At 35.4% G+C, this 23959-nt stretch overlaps 1 protein-coding gene across 1 annotated transcript in view; it reads right to left on the bottom strand.

The window, feature by feature from the left end:
• Nucleotides 1-23959, bottom strand: part of LOC126965632 (suppressor of lurcher protein 1-like) — a 59633-nt gene that overhangs the window by 5646 nt on the left and 30028 nt on the right. Inside the window, exons 5-13 of the mRNA XM_050809303.1 lie at nucleotides 16639-16865; nucleotides 14455-14611; nucleotides 12832-12891; nucleotides 12663-12751; nucleotides 9744-9863; nucleotides 8646-8696; nucleotides 8077-8263; nucleotides 7356-7546; nucleotides 2259-2466 (exon numbers count right to left, since the gene is read on the bottom strand). Of these exons, the coding sequence (XP_050665260.1) occupies nucleotides 2259-2466; nucleotides 7356-7546; nucleotides 8077-8263; nucleotides 8646-8696; nucleotides 9744-9863; nucleotides 12663-12751; nucleotides 12832-12891; nucleotides 14455-14611; nucleotides 16639-16865 (1290 nt within the window). The remainder of the gene's footprint in view (nucleotides 1-2258; nucleotides 2467-7355; nucleotides 7547-8076; nucleotides 8264-8645; nucleotides 8697-9743; nucleotides 9864-12662; nucleotides 12752-12831; nucleotides 12892-14454; nucleotides 14612-16638; nucleotides 16866-23959) is intronic.

Genomic DNA, 23959 nt, shown 5'->3' on the forward strand with positions numbered 1-23959 from the left:
TTAAATTGTTTTATATTTATGTGTTAAACTAACACACTGTAAAAGTAATAAACGTTATTTGCTACAGAAACTTTTTGTTTTTCTTTGTTTCAGAATTTATGGCAAGTCTAGGTAATATTATTATAAGTTTTATGAACAATAATTTATCACAGTGTGTCATTTTTAACGGACTTCAAAAAAGGAGGATGTTCTCAATTCGTCGGTATTTTTTTATGTTTGTTACCTCAGAACTTTCGACTGGCTGAACCCATTTTGATAATTCTGTTTTTAATTGTAAGCTGGTACTTCCCGTGTGGTCCCATTGTTATTTGGTCATGGCACAATAGCATCATAAAAGTAAAAAACATAAAAGTCTTATATTCGCTATATATTTGCGCGACAAATGGACGATTAATTTAATATCGCGCCAATCGATTTCGATTATTTTCCTATTGGAAAGAATATACTTCAATGGTACTTTTATGAGGGTTTGATTAGCTTCTGTTTATGGGATCCATGACAAATTAACGATACTCGGCCGAATCTTTTTTATGCTAACCAGATATAAGAGTAACCTACCGTAACGTCGTTATGATCAAGTAATTGTCGTAGCCGAATATAATGATCAATTGAACTCCTTAACGAGTTACAGTAATGGTGCAAAATGTGTGGCAAAATTTATGTGTTTTTTTAAAATAGCGTACGGGTCACATGGTGTTAAGTGATCACCACCGCCTGCATTCTCTTGCAACACCAGAGGAATCACAGGAGCTTTGCTGGCCTTTAAGGAAGGTTTTTTGAAGTTACTCATGTCGTATCATCCCGGAAACACGGCACAAGGAAACTAATTCCACAGCTTTGTAGTACGTGGAAGAAAGCTCTTTAAAAACCGCACTGTGGAGGACCGCACCGCCACCCATCCAGATGGTGGAGATGATATCCTAACTTGTGGCGTGTCGTGCGAAGGTGGAATTCGGCGGAGGTTAAACAGCTCTTCGGAATACTCCCCGTGATAAATGCGGTAGAGAACACACAATGAAGCTACGTCTCTACACAACGCTAAGTGATCTGTCTGTAATCAAATTGCATGCGCTTATATTCATTGCTGCATTGCTAAGCTTAATAGGTCTACAAATATTTAGACAAATAATTAGTTAGTGTACTTCAGATTCACTAAAAATAAAAAAAAATAACAAAAAGACAACCAACTTCAAAAAAGCTATTCCACAATAATAAATATAATGCACTAAAAAGTAATAAAATTGCGTATTTTTATACAATCTAATAAATCTAGTTCCTGTTAAAATAATTGTTATTTTTGGAGTCGGTGTCAGCCAAGGTAGGTTTGTAACTACATATATCCATAGTTGTAGATGAGATGTGCTTGTGTCGCACACGCAACGTAACAATACGAGAGGTGAGGGTAGGGATTCGGACCGGTATATTTTGAGAAATCTCAAATCAAAAAATACTAAATGATCTGTGGTTAAAATATGTGTGTTTTTTTTAAATACTAAAAACGGCTATACCGATCGACTGAAAACTGCGTGAAAATCGGTTTTTTCATGCAAAAGTAATTGCGGTTTAATAATTTATAAAATAGAGTTTTATTTAAATTTCATCAGACTTTTGAGTTTTAAGAGCTCAAAAACATAACAGCTAACTCTTTGTGCTCGAATAACTCAAAATAACACAAATTATATTTTTGAGCTCGAAGACATCAAAATCACCGTAAGTACAATTGAAATGTTTAAGTAAACAATTAGCAGGGAGTTGCAGGGATGGCCTTTAGGGTCAACCATTTTCCTAATTTTTTTATTAACAGATATCCATCCCGTGTGGGTTTAAATATAAAAAATTAATTTGTACCAAAATTCATGGACGATGCGTGACTCGAACCAACTGAGCCTACCAACCGTGCAAGTGACGCTTGGTTCGTAAATTTACGCGTGAGAGTATCCTCTCACTGGTAAATTTACGAACCAAGAACCAAGAAGAACCTTGGCACAGGATGCCGGCTAATATATGGGTACCACAACAAGCAACTAGTGAAATTACTGGGCAATTAATGACACTTAACATCTTGAGACAAGGTGACGAGCGCAGTTGTAACTTGTAGTGCCGCTCAGAATTTTTGGGTCTTTCGAGAATCCTGAGCGGCACTGCATTGTAATGGGCAGGGCGTATGAATCACCATCAGCTGAACGTGCGGCTCGTCTCATCCCTTATTTTTATAAAAAAATCTTGGTAATGTAGTGTGCCTGCAGCATTATACTTACGGATGAACTCCTTCAACATCAAAGTGTGTGAAGTGTAAGTGAACTTTTTGACCTTTTTTGGCATGGAAGAAGTAATTGCATTCCGTATCCCGTGGGTAGAGGCCCGGGTGGTTGGGTGATACCACCACACCTCTAGCCCGGACACTACTGTTATAAACAAATGCGCAGGGAAATTCCATCAATTGCTTTCCACCTGTGATGCCGTAATCTGGAACATTTTACATTTAGGTATTTCATGTGCCTAAATCATAAAATAAAAAAAATATAAATATATATCAAAGAAGCAGTAATTATTATTGACTCTTATACATATATTAGTTAGCAACCTCGTTATGCAACAGCAATCGGTATTACGTCACCGTTAAAAAATCATCCGTTGCGCTCAAAATAATCAGATCTTCTGAAAATCATAAATTGTACAATTTTTCATCTTCAATCTTCAACCCAAACCTTGGTTTTGATCCATGTACTGCTAAAAACAGCTTTGGCCAAAAGTGAATAGCTCGTATTTCCTTTTACGTCTTTCTTGAGAATCTAATGCACTTTAACAGTCAGTATAAATCAGGGATGTATGTTTTGCTGTATTTATAACTTTTCTTAATAATTTTCCATTCGACGTAAAATTCATCGCGAATCTCAGCTCGACAGCAAACATGTCTATTAAGCCAATTTATATAACAAGAATGCTGGGAGAGTTTCTTGCGCCGTTTCTTCTCTCTCAGAGTGCCATTTGTTTCCGAAGCGGTAGTAGTATCTAGTATATTAGAAATGACATCAAAATGAATTTTAAAGGAATCAATTTTGAAAAAATAAATTCCTTTTATGCCTTTTTATTGATATAAGACATGTCATGTATAATATCACGACAATCACCAAACTTCCAATTCTTCTTTCATGATACGCTACAAAGTCTTCTTTTATCACTATAGAATGTTTTGTTCCCTCATAGAATTTCGGTGAATTCTGCATTTCAATATCATTACTAGCTTTTTTGATTCTACCAGCAAGTGGCTACCCCGATTGCTTATGGGATTCGACAGAGGAAGTGTTCGGAACACTTCCTCTGAACCGGCTCCGACGTCACAAGCACCACATATGTTACATACTACAAGTAAGCAGATTGGGATAGAATATATTCCTGGGGCCGAGGATTGTTTCCCTCTCGGTGATCTGAGTGCTTGTCCTGTTGCAGTAGTCGCTGTGGTACTTCACGGCATGTATATTTCAAACCAAGCTCTCTGCAGCTTACTTCAAGCAAAAAAAGAACAAGCAACCTGTGGTGGGGCATACTGTCAGAATCGGTGAAAAGCTTTCTAGTCACCAGTCCGAAACATAAGTCTGGAGTAAGTTCTGATCATTTGAAAGCTGCTCTTAAAGACTGCAGCCGTCATTGGCAACTCTACACAGTGGGAATGACCCCTGGCTCTTATGGCAAAGAAGGATGCCGATGTTCTAGCAAATCTCTCCGTCTTAAACTTGACTTCTAACGAATATGGAAAGACACCATCGACCGTCCGCGTTACCAGAGGTCTATGCAAAATACAGTCCGGACAATAAATTATCAGGCGACTTCTGTATACCTGGTGTATCTCTATTGAGAATCTTGAGAAATGGGGTAAAATGAGGATTGTTTAAGTTAATCCCCTGAAGAAGAACAAACCCAATATATCTCATCACTGCTCTTCAATAATATTACTCTTATACCTCCCCTTGTATCAAAATCTTGGGCGATTGATCTGATCCTGGCAAAGCCAAATAGCCTTTTTTTTTATGGAATAGGAGGACAAACGACCGTACGGGTCACCTGGTGTTAAGTGATCACCGCCGCCCACACTCTCCTGCAACACCAGAGGAATCACAAGAGCGTTGCCGGCCTTTAAGGAAGGTGTACGCGCTTTTATTGAAGGTACCATGTCTTATCGTCCCGGAAACACCGCACAAGGAAGCTCATTCCACAGCTTCGTGGTACGAGGAAGAAAGCTCCTTGAAAACCGCACTGTGGAGGACCGCCACACATCCAGATGGTGAGGATGATATCGTAACTTGTGGCGTGTCGTGCGAAGGTGAAATTCGGCGGCAGGAATCAGGTTGAACAGCTCTTCGGAACACTCCCCGTGATAAATGCGGTAGAAGACACACAATGAAGCGAAGTCTCTACGCAACGCCAAGTGATCCAGCCGTTCACAGAGTACTGGGTCCCCGACAATTCGAGCTGCTCTGCGTTGTACGCGGTCAAATGGATCGAGCTGATACTGGGGTGCGCCAGACCAGAGATGACAGCAATACTCCATGTGAGGCCGGACAGCCTTGGGGCACACCAGCGTTCACGGGCTTGGGATTCGAGCAATAACCGTCGATAACGACCTGTATGCTGCGCCCAGTGAGGAAGCTGGAGGTCAACTTGCATAAGCTCTCGGGAAGCCCAAATGATGGAAGTTTTGCGAGGAGCGCCTTGTGCCATACACGATCAAAGGCCTTCGCTATATCCAGAGCAAGTGCCAGGCCTTCCCCCTTGCTTTCAATAGCCGCCGCCCATCTATGTGTTAGGTATACCAGAAGATCGCCAGTCGACCGACCATGGCGAAAGCCGTACTGCCGGTCGTTGATCAACTGGTGACCCTCAAGGTATACCAAGAGCTGGCGGTTAATTATGCTCTCCATGATTTTGGAGAGTAGGGAGGTAATAGCAATAGGCCTGTAGTTTGCCGGATCCAAACTGTCTCCTTTTTTTGGGATCGGATGGACAAGGGCTGACTTCCATGAATCAGGGACTACGCCTTTTGAATAAGAGTGCCGGAATAAACGCGTTAGCACCGGCGTCAACTCAGGGGCTCACGTTCTAAGCACGACTGGAGAAATGCCATCCGGCCCGCTCGACTTCCTGACGTCCAACGAAAACAGAGCTCGCCTAACAGTTTCCTGTCGGAACTGTACTTCGGGCATGGAGCTCTGACACCGAGGGATGGTCGGCGGTGTTTTTCCGTTGTCGTCAAGAGTCGAGTTGGAGGCAAAAAGAGTGCACAGGAGATCGGCTTTCTCTTTTGCCGTATGGGCCAGGGTGTCATTCCTCATGTGCAACGGCGGCATGGACGGCTGGTTGAAGTTACCAAGAGCAGCTTTCGACGACGACCAGAACTTGCGTGTTCCGGTCGGGTAACTGGAAAGCTGCTCACCAATTTTGACGACGTGCTTCGATTTCGCACGGGCGATTTGCCGCTTAAAAAATCTGGAGGCACGGTTATATTTCCTCTTCAGAACTTTGCAGTTCGGATTCTTTGAGCCCAGCGCCGCAACCCAAGTTCGATACGCCTGTTTTTTGCAGTTAGATGCTGCTTTAACTGACGCATCGAACCAGGGCTGTGATCTGCCACCGATCGGTACTACAGAGCTTTGTATAAAAATATCCATGCCCTCCAGTATCACATCGGCTACTGCAACGGCGCAGGCACTAGGATCATCCGAAGGGAAACAAACCCTGCCCCAAGGGTAGGATGCAAAAAAGGAACGCATCCTATCCCAATCTGCTGACTTGTAGTGCCAAACGCGGCGGGTCGCTGGTGGTCTGCGACGTTGGCGTCGGATAGGCAGTACACTCCTGACCAGGCAATGGTCGGACGTTCCGAGAGGGGCGTCGACGGAGACCTGGTAAACATCGGGATGTGTAGTCAGCAGAAGTTCTAATAAGGACGGCATGTGGCTATCCACATCCGGGAGCCGCGTCGGCGACTCAACCAATTGGGACAGACCATACGCCAATGCAAAATTATGCACAGATCGCCCTGCGTAGTCTGTGGTACGTGATCCAAGCCATTCGGCATTGTGCCCGTTGAAATCACCCAAGACTACGATTTCAGCGGAGGGGATCTGAGCAAGCACGTCATCAAATGCCGCTTGAACGCAGCCCATGAGGTGATCCGTTTCTGCGTTACCACTATGGGACCTGTAGACACACGCATAGATGCGGACGCGATCCTCTAAATCTACGCGGAGCCAGAGAGTAGACAGGCCCCTACCCTCAAAATTGCCGAGACGGCGACAGCAGATATCCTCCCTAACGTACACACATACACCGGCATGAGGCATGAAATTATGCTCAATTTTGTACCCGGGGTACGTTAAATATGTCGTATCGCTAGGTCGAGATATCTGCGTCTCCGTAAGGAAACACAAGGCCGGCTGCGCCGTCTCAAGGTGGTGGTGGACGGCGTTTAAGTTGGAGTAAATTCCCCGGATGTTACAAAAGTCCACATTAAGCGTGGAGCGGGGTGCCGTGGTGTTGCTGCCCTGTTTGTCCTGTGACATACGCGGTACTGTGCCCTCCCCAGAATACGAGGGGCAGCCCGAGCGCGAATGCTCGGGGAGGGATTCTCCGGCTCTTCAAGAGCCGGTACCCTCCTGGGGTAATTTCTCTGTAAATACCGCTCTCATATTTTGCTGGGGGGGGGGGGAAGGACGGGGGGGAACGGCTCCCGGTCCTCGACACTAACCTATGCGAAACGAAGCGGCATTAGGCCGCTACTTCACGCCGGTATTCTGTGCGAGTGTGGTAAGTAACCCGGACGAGTCTGGCCCGATTGTGCTGACGTCATAAGACAGCAGCGTGACTCTCCCACTTTCAAAAAGCCCGTAGTCGCCTCTTACGACACCCTTGGACGTGGGACTACCCTATTCTTTTTACGCCCCGGGGCAGCACAGGGCGAGCCTTCGAGGAAACAGTAAAAAATTATCATACTGTTCTGATTTCTAGTCGGTTTCGCTCCCGTATTAGCTTGAACCAATAAAACGCGTGCAATGCACAATTCTTGAATATTCGAGGATACAGTATTGTCTGAACAACTCTATCTTTTAGGATATGAGTGTCATCAAAAATAGCACAAACTCCTAAAAGGCTGGCAACACTCCTGAAATTCCTTCACCACCGAGTGTTGGTGGCGACCATCACTTCCTATCAAATGACACGTGCACTCATTCTTCCACTTCTTCCAGAAACATAAAATACTTTTCTAGGAACAATATGATGAACCACTTATCAATTTACCGAGCAATATATGATAACATAAGCAATTCAGTTTAATTTCTGGTATAATTAATCATTACCTTCAACGAAATAATATGATATCTTAAATCCTCTACTTTGTCTGGATGAGTAAGCACCTCTAAATTCTACTGCTAATTTTGGTCCGTTCGACATTATTGCCTTCGGAACTTCGCCGCCGCAAAATGAACCCATTTTCTCTAATCTGCCATCAACGTTGAGAAACACGTCTAGCGAATCCATGCTCTCACAACTGTAACCAAATATCTTTAAATTCGATATCTGCTTTGAGCAACACGAAAAATATCACAACAACATGGCATATATAAGTTTTCATAAAATTACAAAATAGAAAAACTATAAATTATTAGAATGTGAAGAAAAGTATATATAATATTTAAAAAAGGGAACAAGATACTGTGTTCTTTCAGTTGTTTTTAACTACAATACAACTACAAAACAAAAAAATATGTACTTTTTTCTTGGTATTTTTTAATTAATACAATCAATAAATATAATCTGTACTTAAATGCACACTGTGAAATTTGAAAGGCGAATGTCAGTTCATAATCCTTAAATTATTTTTCAGTACTTTCTTTAATAAATTATTATATACAAATTATTTAAGTTTTCTTTAGTGTTAATTCCGCCAATATTTGTCTTTAAAACAATTCGACACGTGTTTCGCCTCTACACGAGGCATCCTCAGGACGTGTTGTCTCGCCAAAATCTGGCACGAGACTCCGAAACGAAATTATTATATATTTTATAGTCAATACTCACTCAATAATATTACCAGTTATTCTCTGCAAGCTGAAGTCTTCGAAAACTAGTCTAACTCTCTGTCGCCCACGAGCTACGAAATTATAATGACAATGTGTGTTCGGCGGATATGGTGAAGGATACAACGGTGACATGAGCTTCCCGGAATTACTTTTGTGAGATCTGAATATTTGATCACAGGATGAGGCTGAAAATATAATTATTTTTTAAAAGAATATTGATTTTACTTACAAAATTTCTTGACTTCAACTAATAGAAGGAAATGAGTTTTTAGAGAGTAATTTAATCATGGATTACATTGTAAGTTTCAATCGTAAAATATTATCAAATACTTTTAGAGCTAAGCATGAAACGTTTTATAATTTAATTATTTTTTGTATATTTGATTTTAGACGTACATTGTACAAACACCTGGCAATAATTTTATACGTATATACCACAAAAGAACGGAGAAGAAATGAGAAAAATGGGCACACGTTTCTCAGGGAGATTTTCCTTGATTCACAATTGGAACTCTTATGATATTACATGTAAAGGTTGACTAATACTAAATTAATATCCATGCTTACTGGCTGCTCTTACTGCGGGTCCGATAGATGTTCCATCTATTGTAATAGCTCCTACAAGATAAACAATCATTATTAAACGTAACATAATTGTTCTATATCTTATCTACGAGCATGTAACAGGAAAAGACAATCGAGCTGTGTTACACAGAACAATTATTACTACTAATTATTCTATTGTATTAAATTTTCAAACAGTTTATTATTTTCTTAAGTCATATGACTTAAGAAAATAATAAACTGTCCCTAACCCTCACTTTTGGAAATAAATATAGAAATTTCATATGTACCTGTACCTTGTGTGCTTAATAAACTACAACTTGATCCCAGAAGTGACGGATACCAATTAAGAAAATAACAAATTGTTTAGATTTACAAAAGCGACACCTCAAGACAATTTCCTAATAGAGCAGGTTATCAACTGTAAAGTAGATCCTGTAGATGATGCCACAACCTGAGACTTGAACAAGACATACCAAAACTTCGGTCGATGCGTCACTCGGACGGTTGGTTCAGTTGGTAAGAGCGCTCAGACAGAACCCGAGAGAGGGGGGTTCGAGTCCCGCATTGTCAAAATGTGAAAAGATTGCCGTCGAGTCCCGCATTGTGAATAGATGTCATTGGAAAAAGAACAATACAAAACAGTTTTTAATAAAACCGCTTTATAAAAATGTTTCGGACTGACTATCACTATACCAACATGAACTTCCCTTCCTACTTTATGCAGGCTTAAGACTATTTAAGGACTTGTTCAGGTGTGATAAAAATTTAATTTTATGAAAATAATTCCCATTCATTAATACAGTGCACTATGTACATTTAATATACCTATTATAACATTTCTCGGTTTTATTCGTTTCCTGAGGACGAGCGAGTCCACAATGAAAACTAGTTATTTGAAAAAATATTTTGCCTTAGATAATAAACTGTTTCGTTCATTAAGCGTTCTTTGAAATACTTTCTTTAGCAGGGATTTACAATACATCATTTAAATTTGAATGAGCATGGCCGCAAATATTCATATGAGCAGTCTGTATTAGTCGTACGCTTAAACCAAACGTCATAAGACACAAAAAACACACAATTGTATGCTTACTAAACCTTCGACAGAGTCGTCATCTTCTTGGAACTGATATTTAGCTTTAAAACCTTGCCCTGCGACTTTTGATCTGGCAATGAACTCCACGAGGACATCGTGACCTGTTGATAAGATTTCATATCCTGAAAGGAAAACTTTAAATGTAACAAACAGGTATTGAGGTGAGTACCCTCACATATTTTTTTCTCGAGAGGTTCCTTCTAGAGTGTAACCGAGATCTACAACTAAAAGTATCGGACTGGTTCATTAACTAAAAAAATATAATTCTTTAATATATTGAGTTCCGAATATATTTTAACTTTATAACTAACTAGCCCGAGACTTCGTCCGCGCATAATTTCTGATTTCCTATGAGATTATTTTCCTGCAAGGGCAATCAATCTTATCGACAAAAATCCTACCGCTAGTAAAAACCGCACTTCATAGTTCATACCTAAAGAGGTCACAATTTACATTTTTTTTTGGAAAATAGAGCTGACAGTTCTATTTTTTCCGAACTTCTCCTTCCCCCTAAACAAAATTTCAATTTACATATTGCTATAAGCCTCTACATAGGTACAACTGGTAGTGAAAGAAACAATTTCTGAGATTTTTCAAAGTTTGATTCTGGCTTTATTATAACAAGATTATCGAGTAGCATAATTTCTTTACCAGAAATTGTTGCTATGTTTAAATTGCAATCGGTAATTCGATGGTATGGAAAAATAGACAGCCCTATTTTTAAAACTTCCCTGTAAACATCATTACTTGTTCTTTTTCGGGTTGGAGAAATATCAGGTGAACTGACTCTGGAGCACGCCACATACAACTGGCCATGCAAGAAGCAATTATTGCCGAGATCTATACCGGTTTCAAAGTTTGGCCCTTTACCTTATTAATTTTTATCGCAAAGCATAGTTTAATCGGAAATTGCAGACGTTTCAATTGAAATTGGTAATCCGATAGTATCAAGGGAATCCTAGGGATAAAGACTGTTTCCCCTTGGTTGACGCCAGTAAAAATGGTGGCTTCGATCACATGTTTATGCAAGGTCTTGACCTGAAGTCCGGTTCCATTGCAATGTTTTGGAAGGCTTAGATTGCGCATTAAAATAATTGGAGCGCCAACTTTGAGGTATAGGATGTGATTTCTGGTGGTTCAAGAGTGTGGAAAAACTCTGCAGGACAAGGCACAGCACATTCATCTCCAATATAGTGTCAAAAGATTCATATTTTATTTGAACTAACAAAAAAAATATTAATACTGTTGGCAGAGCAGTTTCTTTTTTTAGACCGCTCTCATATTATGTTGAGGGGAGGGGGGGGAGGGAGGGATAGCTTCCGGTCCTCGACACTAACCTATGCGAAACATAGCGGCACTAGGCCGGTACTTCACGCCGTTATTCTGTGCGAGTGTGGTAATTAACCCGGACGAGTCTGGCCCGATTGTGCTGACGTCATAAGACGGCAGCGTGACTCTCCCACTTCTAAAAACCCACCCTTAGTCGCCTCTTACGACACCCATGGGCCTGGGACTCCCCTATTCTTTTTGCGCCCCGGGGAAAGTACAGGGCGCATATATAATAACTTTTAAGAATATGAAGCCGAGTCTCCGGCAATAGGATCATTCTGCCACCACAAGCAGCACCCGTTCATGAGCATGACGCAGGAGCCAGTCATCGCCTCCCTCAACCATATTTTAGGGAAGGAAACACGCAAACAAAAAATAACTCAACGCCTTAAACAATTCAAAAAAAATGTAAATTAATACGTAAAAACAAGAGTTATTGAGTACAGTTATGACCGTAACGTAACTAACTTCGTAACTGTTAACGAAACATAACTGTCTTATTCTTCGTAGCTCTATGTGAATTTATCAGCGGATTTAGATAATAGAGTCAATTTTATGTATGTATGATTTATTTGCGGATGGATGGCAGATGATTTTAACAGAGTGCTTTCGTTTTTGTGAGAGGAATGGATGAACGGTATTTGGATGTTAATTAATTGTTAGTTATTTACAGTAAACTTTGTATTTATTAACTATTATTTGTGTAATATGTTTAGTTTGTAATTCATTCTTACCTTAATATTGTAATTGGCTTGCGCCGTTTTATTAAAGTATAAATAAAAAAATGTAAAATTAGTACACTTTTTCCTCACATTGGCGTGTGACTAAAATTGTGGCTAAAAACCTCAATCCCTAAAGTTGATTGTCAGTGTTCAGCCTCTTAATAAAACATATTATCCCTTATACGAATCACGTGCATAGTCTTCATGTGTCAAATTTCGATATGTCTTAAGCCATTTTGAATAGTGTAACTTGAAACCATCCTTCCTGATTGTATATCAATTACAAACGTTATGGTACAGCAGATATGAGAGTCAGTATAACAAATTTCTTGCCTTGTACAGCCACTTTGTGGAATTAATTATCGCCTACAGTTTTCCGAATCGATACGATTTGGGGACCTACAAGTACAGAGCATATCACACCTTATTGGCCGCTCCCACATCTCTTGACTACTGTTGTTGCGGATGTCCAGGGGTTACCTCACCACTCCCCATCCCGTGAGCCTCTTGCCCGTTACCCCTTTTACTTATTTATTTATTTACTGACACACCAACATTACATACAAAACAATAAAATAACTATGGTCTTAAAGATACATAATCTGGTATAAATGCCAGTTACTAGTGCATACACCACTCTCACTGGAAGACATTAATTTAAATACAAAATAAAGTTCGACCTACAAATTTGACAAGAATTTGAAGCAAATTATTAAAAATAATACATATAATAAAAAGAAGAAATTGTTTGTAAGTATGAATATCAACTAACATATAATTATATACGAACAGAAATAATCATTTCATATAATAAATAATATAATTAAATATCTAAGTAGAAGAGTTATTATTAATAAGCGACATTCTTACCCACAACTTCATTGCAGAGAATCGCAATGACAGGAGCACTTGCAACTTTTCCATCAAAAACCTTAATAGTATCAGCTCGGTTGAGACAACTGAAACAAACTTTTAACTGTTATTGTGACATTTGAATGTCCAATCTCAATAGAAATAATTGTTAAACTAAAATACACACCTCTCATCGCCTTTCTGTAGAAATGATTCTTCAAAAACTAATTTAACTCTCTCATGTTTCCTATAAAAAGTTAAAATTTAATATTTTTTTTAATTAATTTTACCATCGTGAAAATATAGAATATATTAATCGTATAGGAAAGTCGAGGATTATTTCATAATAATTGAGAAAATAATAAATTATTTTTTATTGTATTAAGCCAATTACTATTACTAATTATATTAAGTAATTTGAAAGTTTTCAAATAATTGCATTTAATATTTGATTTCAAAACCAATTGTTTTAATATTTTCGTAAAATACTATTTAACCCAAAATAACAAACAAAATCGTTTTTATACGATTCGTTTCATGATCAGTCAAAATTTATTAAATGTTTCATAAAAATTCATCGGATATCAGTGAAAGTGAAGTATATTTTCACTCACTTAAATATATTCATGTTCTAAAGAATAGTAATTTAATAATAAATGACAAAATACGTAGCGCATTTCTTGTGCATGACTTAATTGATAAAATAGTTCTTGTAATAATACAGGCATATGAAAAAACAAGAATAATATTATATTATTATGGTTTTGTTTGTGAAAATATTTGTTTTAGGGATACTGAGTGGCATAATCTGCTAATAATCGTGACAATAGGATTGGTAGTATCACATGACTCCAGTGACAATATGATTGATAGTATTATATAACTCCAATGACAATAGGGTTGGTAGTATCACATGATTCCAGTGACAATATGATTGATAGTATTACATGACCTCCAGTGACAATAGGATTGATAGTATTACATGACTCCAGCGACAATATGATTGATAGTATTACATGACTCCAGCGACAATATGATTGATAGTTTTAAATGACTCCAGTGACAATAGGATTGATAGTATTACATGACTCCAGGGACAATATGATTGATAGTTTTATATGACTCCAGTGACAATAGGATTGATAGTATTACATGACTCCAGGGACAATATGCTTGATATTATTGCATGACTCCAGTGACAATAGGATTGATAGTATTACATGACTCCTAGCTAATCAGAAAATAGCAATAGCGTATCGTGACATGGCTCGGATAACATTACTGTATCTATCTTTAACTTATAGATCTAGAACTGTATTTCAAAGTGTACCTTGAAGACATACCACTACTGCTGTATGTAAGTAGAAACTTAAAAGCAAATTAAATAGAAAAAAGAAACAATGGTTGGATCATCGTTATTTAGACTTAGCATTTTATTTGTAATCTCTATCTGATGAGGAATCATCCTAAATTGATATTTTACTTTGAATTTTCTGTATCGTTATTATCCATCGTATGCAACTAACAAACGAAATTTAAAAATAACTCAACAGTGCACTCGTGTTGCGGCCGATTGAGTGAGACACCATACCCCTAGTAGTACCCACATAGTAATTAGTGGCGGCGCGGCCAGTAATATTCTGTGCACGTGTGCGATCAGGTTCACGAAACTGATTGCGCACCCAAACGGATACCAAGTGATTAACTCTCTATAGAGATGTAAATACTTTGTTGGTAGCGGCGAAGGTGGCGCCATGGTGGCCCGGTGAAATATATTATAGATCCCGTAATATTAATCATAATAGTTTACCTTGCATTGAAATGATAGTAACACCTTGAGTGTTCTGGATAACTCGAAGGGTAATTAGGACTATAAAACTTTCCTTCTCGAGGTTTACTCGAATGGGAACTAAAAACAAAATCGCATCGCGAATGTGGCACCCTTGTTCCGTCCATTTCGAAGTCACCTTTAAAAAACGAGTGTGCTTTAGACCACATGACTAAAGTGAAACAAAATATTACTATAATTCTATAAATTCACGAAAAATACATAGTCGTGCCATAAATACTGAAAAAAAAAAGTTTCTATTGCAAATTAAAAATATAACTTTTACAGTTTGTTCGTTTGATAGATAAATACAAAATAATTTAAAATATAAAAAGCTTATTCAAAGTGGTCTCCATTGGCTGCAATAAAGTCCTTTAAACCTTGAGGCCAGTTAACAATAAAAGCACGCACTCTTTCCATGGGAAAATTGTTCTCTGCCAATCATACGGATTGTTTTAGGGGTTCCAAATTATCATGGCGTTTAGAGCAAGCCCTACTCTCTAAAACAGACCATAAATCAAAATCCAGCGCATTAAGATCAAGACCATGACCAGGACAAAAGTATGACTCAGTCACTCCTTCATAGCTAATACCCCACCAAACCATCAGTGAAGTCGGATAGTGCCCACGCTGCACTCTATTGACTAATTAGGTCATTTTGTTTGTTTAAATGTTGCTCAATTGTAAAAAAAATCTCATCCGTAAACAAAATTTTACTTTGATCTCCCTTTGCGTACCGCTTCAGTAGTTGTTTCCATTTTATTCCTTTTTAATAATCAGTAAAGAAATTACTCGTCATTATCATCAAGTCTTCTTTTGAATTACGCAACATGGTTCTAGTTGCTATCTTCGTTTTCCGAGATAAAAACTTTTGCTTTCGGACATGATTTCTTTGAATTCCTTCCCTTACTGCTTTCACCAAATTTATCGTTCGAACACTACATGGACAGCCAGATCTTTTTCTGTCACAATCAGAAGAGGTCACATTGTACATATTTATAGCATTTTAAAATTGCATTTGGCTCCATACCTACCTACTTTGTGTAATACAATCACAGCGATTCGGTTCTCTTTATCACCCCACTCCATTTTAATATCGCAAAATATTGTACAATGTATTTTCGCCAAAATGAGAAAACTCCATGAACAATCACATAAAAATAATAGATTCGAAATTCAAATGTTATATTAATTTGTTTATTTGTTATTGTAACAGTATTTATGGCTAGACTAAGTAATGAACACCGTTTGCGTGACGCTAGCATTCGTTCGTCACGTTCTCGTCACACATTCACCAGATTGTTCCTTAAGTCAAGCGTACGTGAAGAAGTTTTGCTTCAAAAATATACAATATAACATAATAAATATACAATATAACATAATAAATATACAATATAACATAATAAATATTCAATATAACATAATAAATATTCAATATAACATAATAAATATTCAATATAACAAAATAAATATACAATATCACATAATAAATATACAATCTACAATATAATAATATAATAAATGTTTCTTCCTGTGATCTAATAACAAAATTAATTGTATGTAAATTATTAACAGCAGCCAAGTAAATTAGAAGTTTCAAGACAAACTCAGAGTTGTGATGTGATACCTGTCAAAGTATTCGTAAAAAGTTTTATGTTGTTTCAAATACTTCTCCAATTAGTTGTTGTAGATAACATTAAACTTGTAATTAACAAAGTATCAAACTTAATTTGACTGTATTTATTTCTTTGTACAATTAACGAGAGACAGTGACTTGAATATGTTTAAAATTTTATTCAAAAATAATAAATAATATTTAATGAGATATCAGACAATATTTTACATATTTAGCATATTATTAAGAAAGCATTAGTAATATAATTTAAAACTCATTTTTTATATAGAAGAGGAAGATAACCAAGCGTACATTAAGTGATCCCTGCCGCCCACATTCTCTTGCAACACCAGAGGTATCACAGGAGCGTTGCCGGCCTTTTAGACAAGTGTACGCACTTTTTTTTTAATGTAACCATGTTGTATGGTCTTGGGAACACCGCACAAAGAAGCTAATTCCATAGCTTAGTTGTTCTTAATTATTAGTTAAGTAATTTGAAACTCTTGAATGTATTATGGCATAGGTGTAAGTAAAATATTATTTGTACTCACTTCTATCAATGAATTTAAAAGTTCCAATAAATCCTGTGGCGTTTGATGATTTTTCCCCGCTACTCAGTTCCAAAATGAGCGCTGAACCATGTGAATATATTGCTGGTGGAATGTCATTTCTGTTCCCACACAGCACTCGGGAGTATTTAGAGTTGTCATTAACAGCGGGAGGTCCGGGACCCGCCACTACTTCAGAATACACCTTCACATAATCTCCACCGGTACAACTGGAAATAAAAATCAGAACTGAAAATCGATTTTAATATACAGAGTATGGTTTTTTTGGAGTCAAAACTTCTTTAGCCGCGTTGGGCACTTTTTGGTAGGATAAAGTATTATAAGTTCGCGTCAAATAAGTATATTAAATAAAACACTTTTTGGATGGGTGAAATCTCGTGAGTTCGTGAGTAATGGGTGGAGTCACCGAAATACTTATAGCAGTATATCTGTAGCTATACAGTTGACGTATTATGTAACTTTAGTGCTGTGTATATCTTATAAGTGCAATTGAATAGATTTAGTGAAAAGTCCAATGAGTATATACTGTGCATTGTTGAAATAGTGTTTATTTATATATAATCTATAATTTAAATAATAGCCTCGACAAAATAGTTTTTTACATAAGCGGGAAGTTTTTTACATACTTAAATTGGAAAAATAAAAATCATTGGGAAATTTAGAGTTGTAACAGTTTTTATAGCCAGACAATATTATGTAGAGAACTTTAAAAAAAACAAACCCAACATTTGCTATCTTAAATATTAATATTTACAATAATTATCTCACGGCCTTACAAATGCACTTGGCATACAGTAGTTGGCAGAGAATAAACCAAGAATATGCAAATGTTGAATATTCTTGGTTTATTCTCAATACAATATGATATATCGCTAACAACACCGTCAATACAATATAATATATGACTAACAACACTGTCAATACAATATAATATATCAGTAACAACACTGTCAATACAATATAATATATCACTAACAACACTGTCAATACAATATAATATATCACTAACAACACTGTCAATACAATATAATATATCACTAACAACACTGTCAATACAATTATATCACTAACAACACTGTCAATACAATATAACATATCACTAACAACACTGTCAATACAATTATATCACTAACAACACTGTCAATACAATATAACATATCACTAACAACACTGTCAATACAATTATATCACTAACAATACTGTCAATACAATATAATATATCACTAACAACACTGTCAATACAATATAATATATCACTAACAACACTGTCAATACAATATAATATATCACTAACAACACTGTCAATACAATTATATCACTAACAACACTGTCAATACAATATAACATATCACTAACAACACTGTCAATACAATATAATATATCACTAACAACACTTTCAATACAATATAATATATCACTAACAACACTGTCAATACAATATAATATATCACTAACAACACTGTCAATACAATATAACATATCACTAACAACACTGTCAATACAATATAATATATCACTAACAACACTGTCAATACAATTATATCACTAACAACACTGTCAATACAATATAACATATCACTAACAACACTGTCAATACAATTATATCACTAACAACACTGTCAATACAATATAATATATCACTAACAACACTGTCAATACAATATAATATATCACTAACAACACTGTCAATACAATATAATATATCACTAACAACACTGTCAATACAATTATATCACTAACAACACTGTCAATACAATATAACATATCACTAACAACACTGTCAATACAATTATATCACTAACAACACTGTCAATACAATATAATATATCACTAACAACACTTTCAATACAATATAATATATCACTAACAACACTGTCAATACAATATAATATATCACTAACAACACTGTCAATACAATATAATATATCACTAACAATACTGTCAATACAATATAATATATCACTAACAACACTGTCAATACAATTATATCACTAACAACACTGTCAATACAATATAATATATCACTAACAACACTGTCAATACAATATAATATATCACTAACAATACTGTCAATACAATATAATATATCACTAACAACACTGTCAATACAATATAATATATCACTAACAACACTGTCAATACAATATAATATATCACTAACAACACTGTCAATACAATATAATATATCACTAACAACACTGTCAATACAATATAATATATCACTAACAATACTGTCAATACAATATAATATATCACTAACAACACTGTCAATACAATATAATATATCACTAACAACACTGTCAATACAATATAATATATCACTAACAACACTGTCAATACAATATAATATATCACTAACAACACTGTCAATACAATATAATATATCACTAACAACACTGTCAATACAATATAATATATCACTAACAACACTGTCAATACAATATAATATATCACTAACAACACTGTCAATACAATATAATATATCACTAACAACACTGTCAATACAATATAATATATCACTAACAACACTGTCAATACAATATAATATATCACTAACAACACTGTCAATACAATATAATATATCACTAACAACACTGTCAATACAATATAATATATCACTAACAACACTGTCAATACAATATAATATATCACTAACAACACTGTCAATACAATATAATATATCACTAACAACACTGTCAATACAATATAATATATCACTAACAACACTGTCAATACAAAGATCATTTTGAGTTTTACGAATCTGGCACCCTTTTCACAATAAACGCGGGAAACGTTTTACGTCCGAATAAACCAATCATAAGCAACATTCTATTGATAAACATTTTGCATATGTCGAGTGTATCCTGGTAGAACTGAATAAGTGCACATTATGCAATATTGAGAAAAACGCACTTAAACTTTTGAGTGATCATAGTTAAACGTAGAAGCGTAATGTAAATATCGTAACAATTATTATAGTTAGAAATGTTATTTATTATGTATTTAATACAATAATTTTATGAAAATTATCATTAAAAGTGAAGAAAAGAGGTAAAATCTGCGTAAAGGCGGTGTAGTTATTTTGTTTTACCTTAAATTCGTTATTTGGCTATAAATCCTTAAAAACATCAAATATTAATACCTGTCATACTAACAATGGATCACTATATCACTGTACCTCAGTATATATTAAAAAAACTAAAATAATCATGTATTTAAGAGAGCAATTAACGGAATTATTCATTGTTGCCTGTTTATACCTGTAAATATTTTGAACATTACTGAATGACAAAAAGGAATTAGTGGTATATTTTTTTATTTTAAGGCTTTGATTTATGAGAACAGCTTTATTGCATGTATATAATTTTAATAAAAAGGAAAAATATCAAAAGAAATCAAGAACACCGAAAATAATAAAAAATAGTCGTCGCCAGACAACTCGTTTTCCTCTTCAATATCTTAAGTAACACTATTCAACGTCTTTAAATTTTTATACCAAGGCTTTTTTAATCAAATACAATAAGTAAATCCTTTTTTGCGCTTAGATATAGGTAATGACTCATCATACATCTTTTTCAATTAATTTGGAAACGCTTCACTTTCCTTCCTTTTTGTTCGTGTAGCTCTGGTATTTCTATCTTTGCCGGTAAAATCTATGGAACTAAAATCCTCACTCATGTCGTAAAAAAAATTATATTAATTTTAAGCCACTGCACACAATTTCCTACATTGTCCTTATCTTTGTTATGAATTATTTTAGAAGGCAGATCTTTTAAGTCGTAAAATTCATGATATTTCAATTTTGGTGTTTTATGTGGCTCCTCAAATATCTTCATTTTTTTAATAATAGGTACTCTTCTACGCCTTGCATAGAATATACTGAAGATTCTTTCTTTTGTGATTCTATAGCACTGTGCATAGAATCTACCTCCATGTATGTCTAGATTCTAACCACTTTTATCTGCATATTTTTTAATATTGTGTTTAACCCAAAGAAGCATAGCAGCCACATATTGGTATCTATTTTGGCCTGAGATAGTACCCTTTTTCTATTTATATTCAGACCATAGAAAACAGTATGCATTATTGGTTAGTCCTGCTTCGTAAATAGTGAGGTTAAAATATACGGATAATATGCATTTGATTTTCTCCACCTCTTCATCAGCTTGACTTTATTCCACATTTTTTGATAAATCTCCTCTAATACAGAGTTTTTAATATTTTCAAGCTTCTAAAGAAGAATATCAAAGAAGATTTATCTTCTTTGAGTAAATCTTGTAGAGTAGGGGATCTTCCTAATCGAATACGTCGCCAAACAAGCTCTCCATCTGTCTCGATTTCATTAACACATTCATATAGCGAGGCTCTTGGTACTGGTTGTCGATCTGCAACAAATATCACGCACGATGCCTAGATTTTTCTTGATTATATAGGTATAATATCACAGAGTAGAGGTTAGGTTAGGTTTAATAACTTTATTCTCATTAAGACCTATTGTCACTTACCTGAGAAATTAATATTTTACAAATTAAAGTAGGTACTTAACAACAATGATTATGGTGGGTACAGAATGCAATTCAATGTTAGGCAAACAGATAAGACATAAAAGGTTTTTATATGACGGTTGATTGGAGAGACCTATATTTGGCAATGGGCGGAACACGTGCCAGTTGTTCGACGTTTAGAGAAGTTTTCTTAATTTGTGCACATCTGCAACGATGACAGTACGATGCTGAATTGGTTCAGTATCAATTTCAGAAGAATAGTGATGTCCTAGAAACTAAAATGAAATATTACTGTACTTACTTATGACTTGTTTTGAATTAAGCAAAATTATAAACTCAAAACTCTGTAGTAAAGAATATAAACACCTTGTGTTGCGCATTTTTTTTGTTACCATAACCAAAATCTTTTTTGTTCTGGATGACATTGTCACATAAGTATACGATCTTGTTGTAGGTATACACGCATACAGTCCATAGTAGGATATTTAATAAACATTTCTATTAAATGAAGCACGTGCGCACGCGACGATTTTGTAATGAGACTAAAAACGTTAGCAAGCAAAATCGTTTAAATGAGACTTATATGCTTTTGATATTAAAAGTAAAGCAACAAATTTCATTACTCGTAACACGAAAAACACAGCAAACTCACTTATTCCGTTCTACCTGTGCATAAAACCAAGGAGTGATTTAGTTATTACGTACAGTGAGAACCAAATAAAATCCGATATACTGATTTGTCTGTAGTTAAAAATTAAATTAATAGTCGTTTTTGTGGGTAAAGAGAATAAATTATTTTATTTTATTATCACTGTATTTAAATATTCATGTTGTGTAATAAGTGATTCTATCACTTTTTGCTTTTAGGTTTAAAAGAAAATATCGTAGAAAATAGCTATTTTACTGTGCAAAGCTGCACAGACAAAACAACCAGACGATACAAGCTTCTGCGGTTATACGGTTTTGTTAGATAAAAAAACAGAGAAAAAGAAGTATGCCTATGCATATAACTAATTTTTATAAAATTTTGCACTTATTTGGTTCTGCCAGAGTACCCTCGATATTACTCTTGGATTATTCTCAGGTGTTACTTCATACCAAGTTTTGCTTTGAGAGTACAAAAATCGGAAAACGGTCGAAAAATATACGCCCCAGTACTGTGTCGTTATTGTCTTCCACGTGAGTACTCAGCAATTTATTACTGGCCATAGTGCACGTGGACAGAGATAAACGATTCGAAATAAAAGATATCATACGGACTCCTGGTACTTCACAATTATTAAAACTGGTCGTTTTTTACTGTTGGGACCACCTTTAATATTTTTATTCGTTTCGTTCAATATTATGTAAATCGCGTTATTTCTGTGTCAAGAGGTAAGTATAAACATAAGCCTTGTTAACCCTAGTTCTATATTTTCTTTCATTAACGTGGGTGACATAAAATACTTATTTTATTACTACTACTACTTTACAAAGTATTTAAAAACGCAAAACGCATAAAACGCATTTATTTTCTCAAAATTGATTCCTTTAGAATTCTTTTTGATGTCATTTCTTATACAACTAGATACTACTACCGCTTCGGAAACAAATGGCGCTCTGAGACAGAAGAAGCGGCGCAAGAAACTCTCCCAGCATTCTTTTTTTTTTGCGCTCTTTTCAATAAAATATACAATATTGTACAGTCATTTCTATCGCTATAAAATAATCACAATCTAGTCCCATTTAATTTATAATATATATATAGTTCTTTATTTTTAATTAAATTATTATTGTAGCTAGCTTGTTGCGTAAATTAAAAAACATTTTTTAAATTTTCCAAGACACTCTCTAAGGCGATAGTTATACTTGTATTTCTTTATTACTTATTATTTTGTTGAAAATTATATTTTGTATTTTATTTCTTACTTCAGCTACCATAAACTATTATATCAGTTTTTAGTGATTTGCGATGATAATGCTGGTAATGAAGATGGTGAAAGAGTCGTTGAAAGTATGGATGAAAATTGATTTTTCTGAGAGATCAATTTTTGTGAGCAATAAATGAATATTGTATTTAACTACATAAATGGTAGTACTTTTACACTGATAAATAAAGCAATAAGTGCAAAATTATAATTCCCTAACCATTCCAGAATAATCAAAAATGCACAATTTTATGGAAGAGGACAAAGGAGGCTACGGGTCACCTGATATTAAGTGATCACCTCCGCAGTGATCTAGCCGGTCACAGAGCACTGGATCACATTTGAAAAGAAGTTATATATTATTATCATATTTTATATTATGCATAATATTAGGACTTAATGGATACAGGATTTTACACAAAAAGTTAATTCCCTATTAGTTTTAACCGAGATGGTTCTTAAAATGGACATTGCGGTTACACTTTAGATTCCCTTGTTATTGGTTTACGACCTTCCCGTGAATGGGGCTACTTCTGTATAAGGTTTTGTATTTTCATTATTTATTTCATTGGTTATTTTGTTATTCCTTAGGGATTCCTGGGTTCGAATCCCGGTAGGTGCAAGCATTTATATGATGAATATGGATGTTTGTTTCCGAGTCATGGATGTTTAAATGTATTTATGTATGTTTATATGAATTTATGTATGTTTAAGTAAGTATATTGTGTTAAATATATCATTGCCTTGTAACCCATAACACAGGCTATATATGCTTAACTTGGGGCAAGATAATTTGTGTAAAAAGTGTGTCAATATTATTATTATTATATTATTATTAGGAGAATGATGTTGAATGTGAGTTATATTTTATATTTAACTAGCTGACCCGGC

The sequence above is a fragment of the Leptidea sinapis genome, chromosome 8, assembly GCF_905404315.1.
Source record: "Leptidea sinapis chromosome 8, ilLepSina1.1, whole genome shotgun sequence".
NCBI lineage: Eukaryota > Metazoa > Arthropoda > Insecta > Lepidoptera > Pieridae > Leptidea > Leptidea sinapis.